The 6,792-nt window shown below is 37.2% G+C and overlaps 1 protein-coding gene across 4 annotated transcripts in view; it reads left to right on the top strand.

Moving 5' to 3' along the window:
* LOC105118159 (Transducin/WD40 repeat-like superfamily protein) overlaps positions 1 to 5,886 on the top strand; it is a 6,755-nt gene extending 869 nt beyond the window's left edge. The window contains exons 2-18 of one of the 4 annotated variants that reach the window (XM_011016046.1): positions 1 to 377; positions 604 to 676; positions 854 to 1,123; positions 1,256 to 1,335; positions 1,438 to 2,541; positions 2,652 to 2,793; positions 2,945 to 3,190; positions 3,279 to 3,573; positions 3,868 to 3,989; positions 4,078 to 4,197; positions 4,327 to 4,458; positions 4,563 to 4,685; positions 4,790 to 4,900; positions 4,979 to 5,125; positions 5,194 to 5,316; positions 5,411 to 5,572; positions 5,619 to 5,886. In XM_011016046.1, the coding sequence (XP_011014348.1) occupies positions 1 to 377; positions 604 to 676; positions 854 to 1,123; positions 1,256 to 1,335; positions 1,438 to 2,541; positions 2,652 to 2,793; positions 2,945 to 3,190; positions 3,279 to 3,573; positions 3,868 to 3,989; positions 4,078 to 4,197; positions 4,327 to 4,458; positions 4,563 to 4,685; positions 4,790 to 4,900; positions 4,979 to 5,125; positions 5,194 to 5,316; positions 5,411 to 5,572; positions 5,619 to 5,648 (3,657 nt within the window). In that variant the 3' untranslated portion in view covers positions 5,649 to 5,886. Of the gene's footprint in view, positions 378 to 603; positions 677 to 841; positions 1,124 to 1,255; positions 1,336 to 1,437; positions 2,542 to 2,651; positions 2,794 to 2,944; positions 3,191 to 3,278; positions 3,574 to 3,867; positions 3,990 to 4,077; positions 4,198 to 4,326; positions 4,459 to 4,562; positions 4,686 to 4,789; positions 4,901 to 4,978; positions 5,126 to 5,193; positions 5,317 to 5,410; positions 5,573 to 5,618 lie in introns of those variants that run through there. The other 3 variants (XM_011016047.1, XM_011016045.1, XR_840901.1) reach the window with 3 other exon arrangements.
* The last annotated feature ends 906 nt before the right edge of the window (positions 5,887 to 6,792 follow it).

Raw genomic sequence — 6,792 nt, 5'->3', positions numbered from 1 at the left:
GTCACAGCAGGAATTCAAAACCAGTTCTTAGTTTGCTTTTCATACTTCTACCTCTCAGCCATTAAAAGGGTACAAAATGACGAGTGGCAGGTTGCGCTACATTATTTACAGGCAATGTTGGTCTCCCCTAGACTTTTTCGAACAGAATTCGCACAGGAGTTTTGTCGAGTTCTTTTTCCTCTAAGCAACAAATCTGAGATAGAGGATGAATCTTCTTGGGATTTTGGTGAGGACAATACTGATGAAACAATCAGACAAATTGCGAGGAGGTACAAACACTGGTTAATGTATTGTCAGATCATGTTGCACGGAGAGACTTCTGGGCACTGCAGAAGCAGAAATACTTCTTACCCTGATAAAGAATCACAAGATTTATTGTAAGTTCTTGGCCTACTATCATCATAGTTGATGAAAATAAAAACCAACTCAATAATTTTAACGTGACAGTGAGGCCACAGATTTAGTTTGAGCCTTTTGATTAACCTAGGATCAGCTATGGAAATGTACTGTAGAGAGCATGATTATTATCTTTTTAAGTTTATCTTTGGAAATTTTAAGAATCTGGATCCCCCGAGCCATCCCATAATTGTTAGCTCAATACAGGCATGTGATGAAGAGCAGCAGTGATCTTTCGAATTCAGTTAAGCAAGGACACTGCTTGCATAATTATCATAAGGTGAGTCTTGGTATCTTTCATCTTATCCATGTATTAATCTGACTGCATGAAGATATTCAAAAGGGATTCCGGTACAGAATTTACAAACTACACATTGTTCACATGATTTGACAATTAATTCTAGTGTTCGTTTGTGAAATCTTACATCCATCTCATTTGATACAGAAATTAATGCAGTATGAGAAGGTGCATCCGCTTGATCTTCAAGGAAATAGAATTGAAGGCACAGAGAATGAACCTATGTCAAACGATATCCAAGAATTTCAGTATTATAGCAATGCTCTGAAACATTTGGATGAAGTTCCAGAGGTCAACATTAAGAATGCAAACCTTGGTAAGTGTAAAAGCATCAGACGCCTTCACGAAATACTGATGGAAGGCGAATTGGACTCGCCAACTTCAGTAAGTTCATGCGACAGTTGTGATTGGGAAGAACATAATTCAGAGGTAATTACATGATATGTGGAATATGCATGCCTTTTCTGGTATTTCAGCAATGCTACTTTCAAAGTACTTCCAGGAGCTGTTTTTTGAGAGTAACAAGGCTGAACGCTTATTTATATGTTGTTCATGAATCAGGAAAATATGGATGACAGTAAAAACTCAACAACTACTACAAGAACAGGCGTTCATGATCTGCCAGCAGAATGTTGGGCTCAGTTATGTTCAAAATAGTTTTATTTATTGTCCAAGCATGTTGTAGATAAATGAACATCGAAATTATACTTACTTGAATTATTCAATTACAATGACTTCAACAGGATGCTGCAGGCTCCTTGTTCCTCAGTGCATTCAATGTCCACAACAAAGATTTTGCCCCATGCTTCTCAGCACCGAATGCGGGAAGAAGCCAGTGAAGTAAATACAGATGACTTGTTTTCTGAAAGATTCTTAAGTTCTGTCTGCGATTTAGATTTACGTGTCTTGGAACTCGGAGGTAAAAGATCAGACATCCAGTGGAATTCCCATCTAAAAAAGTCATCTCAGAAGTTAGTTCAACACAGAGCTATAACGACAAAACAAGGCCCACATAGCCGGCAAAACTTCAATAAATTCTGTGTGCATTACAGAACAGACTCCAGTGCTGAGTTAATAGGAGATATTGAGAAAGTAATTTCAAAACTATGTTTCTCTGAAGGTTTAGCAAAGTTTGATAAAGATTATGCTGGAGAAGTGATGACCATTTACAAAATGCTGAACAATAAAAGAGGAGTGAAGTATACCATGTTGAAAGATGTAATGCTGGATCAACTTCTGACAGCTATTTCAACTTCCAAAGAGGAAAGAGTTATAAGGGCATCGGTTTCTATACTTACAACTATCATATCGATAAACAAGTCTGCTATAGAGGACATCAAGAATAAAGGCTTGAGGCTGTGTGATTTGGCAACTGCTTTGAAGCGAAATGTGCATGAGGCAGCTATTCTTATTCATATGATAAATCCATCTCCAGCAGACATGAAGACGTTAGAACTCTTGCCAGCATTGGTTGAGGTCGTGTGCTCTTCAAACAGTTACATGGAAAAACCAGCGACACCTCTTCTGACACCTCCTGCAGCATCATTGATGATTATTGAAGTCTTGGTCACTGCATTTGACCGCGCAACTAATAACACGCACTTGGCTGCAATCAATTCTCCTCGTGTTCTTCGGGAACTCCTCAACGTCGCTGGAAATAACAAGCTGGAAGGATATGTCTCCTTGGCCAATGTTCTAGTAAAATGCATGCAGTTTGATGGGCAATGCAGAGAATCAGTAGCACAATGTATTCCAGTGGCTCCATTTATATCTCTACTCCAAAGTAATGAGAAGTATGCCAAGTTCGCAGCACTACGGTTTTTCCATGAACTACTTTGCATGCCAAGGTACGAGTTCCAGACTGAAAATACTCGCATGCTATGGTTCACTGTGCAGTATGTGGTTTATATACTTAGGCAAAATATCCTCAAGTGTATTTTTTTTTCTTTTTTGTCAGATCACCAGCTATGAACTTATTGCAGCAGATAAGAAAAGAAGGCGGCATGAAAATTATGAAAGTATTGGTTTATTGTGTCCGAGAACTTCCAACTGATTACCAGCTCTTGGCAGCAAATTTACTGCTTCAACTAGACACATTGGTAAGGGTGTAATAATTTGAATGTATAATTTTAAAGCTAATTACTGTCATTTCCTCCACTCACTTTTAGAAAGAAAACATGGATTCATACCATGGCCAGTTGCTGTTGGATAAGACTTTAATTGATGTGGCCAGAAATTGAAAACATGCAGGAAGACTCATCTGGTAAAGGTTCATTCAAAGAAGAGGCTATACGGGTCATCCTGAAGTCAGTGGATTCTGAAGTAAGCTCTCCAACACAACAGTTATCTGCATTCATTTTTGCAAACCTTGGAGGAACTTATGCCTGGACAGGGGAGCCATACACTGTGGCATGGCTAGTAAAAAAGGCAGGCTTGACCTCCTTGTGTCACCGAAATATGATTAGAAACTATGACTGGTTGGATCAAAACCTGCAGGTGAGTGTTAATAATATACAAAAATAAATCAATTTCAATATGGTAACAACTATCCAGATTAAGTGAGGTGCATGAAAATAAAATGCAGGATGGTGTAGTTGACTCATGGAGTAGCAAGATTGGAAAGCATGTAATTGACGTTGGAAAACCTGTCTTCCATGCTTTAGAGAAAGGTCTAAGGAGCAAGGCAAAGAGCGTTTCTCGGGACTCTCTCACCGCAATTGCATGGATTGGATTTGAAATTGCAAAGTGTCCAACGAGCCTAAGATATTCTGCGTGTGAGATCTTGCTTAGTGGAATAGAGCAATTTCTGCACCCTGGATTGGAGCTTGAAGAAAGACTTCTGGCATGTTTGTGCATCTATAACTATGCTTCCGGAAGAGGTAATATGAGCACAAAAGCAACTCTAAATGTGAATGATCATTTTTAAGTTCATCATGACACTCACAACATATGAACGATCCGATTCATTCAGGGTAATTCAACACTTACTAGCAGTTATAATTCTTGTCATGAAGCATTAATATCACTCATTTTTTCTCTGGGATTTGTTATTATCGTATGCCCATGCCTTGCATCCTCCGCTGCTGAGATACACATTAGCACGAGTGACACAGTAATGAACAAGCAAAATCCAATCAACTCTAATTCAAATGCATTTTATTTTCTCTGATTAGGGATGCAGAAACTAATTCATTTCTCCGAAGGAGTACGGGAATCGCTGAGACGTTTCTCAGGAGTAACCTGGATGGCAGATGAACTGCATAGAGTAGCTGACTATTATTTGCCCAACCAATCGGTTAGTATTCTTTGACACTACTAGTAGTTGTGCGGATGTTAGATGCCCTCATGACTGTCCTATCAAAATTCTTATTATGACAAAACAGCGTATTTCTTGCGTTCACACACAAATTGTTGAGGCAAGTGATAGCAGCAGCGGAGCCATAACTTCCCTCATCTACTACAAGGGACTGCTTTATAGTGGACATTCAGATGGTTCAATCAAGGTATGAAATAGACTCATCTTGTATTTTGGATAGTCAATTAGTCACTCTTAGAGATGGTAAATGTCATCAAATCCAGCGTTACTATTTTCTGTAGTTGAAAATAATTCAACTTATGGGAATGTTGATCAGGTTTGGGACATCAAACAGCAGTCAGCCACAGTTATATGGGACTTGAAAGAGCATAAAAAAGCAGTGACATGTTTTTCACTCTTTGAAGCAGGGGAGAGCCTTCTGAGTGGATCTTCTGACAAAACCATTAGGGTATAAAATTGTCTCATTGCAAAGATTACTGTTGTTTCATCAGCCAACATAATGCAAGGAGTTTGAATTATGTATTTTGTGAACCACAACCCTTCTTCTAACAGGTTTGGAAAATGGTACAAAGGAAACCGGAGTGCACTGAAGTCATAGCTATGGAGGAACCGATTCGACAGTTAGAAAAATATGACCAAATGATTTTTGTTATCACCCAAGGCCACAGAATGAAGGTAATAACTAATAAGGCCATAGATATTTGGAGAGAGGGGACTTGTAATGCACTTCGAAAATTATTTATCAGATTACCATGATCTACTGAAATTTTTACTTCAAGGTCTATGATTCATCAAGAACAGCCAGAGACATCTGTAAGGCTAAGAAGGTGAAGAGCATGAGAGTGGTCCAGGGAAAGATTTACATAGGCTGCAAAGATTCGAGCATACAGGTACAGCTTAAGAGCCTCTTTTGATGCATCCTTGTGCAGCAACTGGACATTAAAACAGTGTGGGACACATTCTTTCAGGAATTAACCATAGCAACTAAGAGGGAGCAAGAGATCAAGGCACCAACAAAGAGTTGGATGATGCAAAAGAAACCCATCAATGCAATTATTGTCTACAGAGATTGGCTTTATAGTGCAAGTTCAGTCATCGAGGGTTCAAAAGTCAAGGTACGAGCCATACACATAAATCTAGGTACTGCACTGCAAGAAGCTTTTAGTGACGCAGAATATTACAGGAATGGAGAACTCATAAGCCCCGTATATCTATAGCAGCAGACAAGGGCAGGAATGTGTTACTAATGGGAGTAGTGGAAGACTTTATCTACTTAAATTCCTCCTCGTCAACCAGCACCCTACAGGTACAGCTAACAAGTTGCATTTTATACTGTTCAGAGGACTTCCTGCTTAGTTGCTGAGAGCCATTATAACTTTGAATACTACATGTGAAACTAGATTTGGCTAAGAGGGATGCAACAGAAAGTGGGCAGGATTTCTGCAGGCAGCAAAATAACAAGCCTTCTTACTGCTAATGACATGGTTCTATGTGGTACTGAGAAAGGACTAATTAAGGTTGGTTCATTTCTATTATGGACTTCAATTTTCTTCAAGCACTTAGGGTTCCTTTGTTAACGCGGCCAACAAACACACACTTAAGCAAGTCAATGATTGTCCTCACTGCAACTTTTTATGATGGACAGGGCTGGATACCACTCTAGTGCTCGTTATTGCTCCAGCAATGTATAGCTTCTGATCGATGCAGTATACACGGTTATGATGTAATTGGGTTTAGTTGTTGGTCCCGTATGAACAGAAGAACTATAAGAGCACACGCAATCGGTTGTTGTAAATTTTACCCTCAAAGAACATATTTGTGAAATGTAAAGTTCAGTTCTACAAAAGAAAAAAACGATAAATAGACTTTTAGCTCAGCTATAAACAAAATCAAAGGCGATTTGTTATGCGAATTCCTTTCAAATAAACAAAATCAACAGCTGACAAAACAAGAAAAGCAAATGCAGCATTGCACGCCAAAATAGCGATTAACTATACATAGAATATTAAACATGAATAGCCGCAACATGTTGACCCAGTAACTTGTTGACCTAGAGTTCATCTTGGGTTAGTTTTCATTTTTATTTTGAATTAATTTAAAAATTGGTTGGATCAAACATGACTAACTTGACTAACAAGAATCAACTAGTCAACTCCATAATTTTTTTTTAAAATTTTTTGTTTAAAACCATGTCATTTTATTTAAACACAAGACATAAACTTTGGAGATATGTAATAACTATAATATGGATAGACAAGTCATATATTCAGCTCTCTAAAAAAAAAAAAAACAAATCATCTCATAAAAAATGTTTCAAGAAGTGTCTTGGCCTATAATGTTTTTTCCTTGCCATTTTTTTTATAATTATAATGTAATTTGTTGAATTTAATATAATAAATCTATCTAATAATTTTATATAGAAAAAGGGCGAAATCTTGAATTTGATTATCACTTCCTTCATAAACTCTAATAATAATAGCACACAATCACTAGAGAGTAAAAAAACTTGGCAACAATTAATGATTAGATTCACTATTATAATATATGTAATTACTAAATAGTAGTAAGTCATTCTATATATCAACTTGATTTGTAACTATTTATTAAGCTAATGGCTTAACAAGAAATATGAAAAGAGAAACAAAGAGAATATAAGAACAAGAGATAAAGAGTAAAAGAAAAAAAATGTATTGTTGTATTATTATTTAACTTACACATTTATACTTTTACAATTTTCAACTAACTTGAGTAACTAAGTCTTTAACTTCCATGTAATTCCAAC

The sequence above is a fragment of the Populus euphratica genome, unplaced genomic scaffold, assembly GCF_000495115.2.
Source record: "Populus euphratica unplaced genomic scaffold, PopEup_1.0 scaffold1775.1, whole genome shotgun sequence".
In the NCBI taxonomy this organism is placed as follows: Eukaryota; Viridiplantae; Streptophyta; class Magnoliopsida; order Malpighiales; family Salicaceae; genus Populus; species Populus euphratica.
This window is presented reverse-complemented; position numbering and strand designations above follow the sequence as displayed.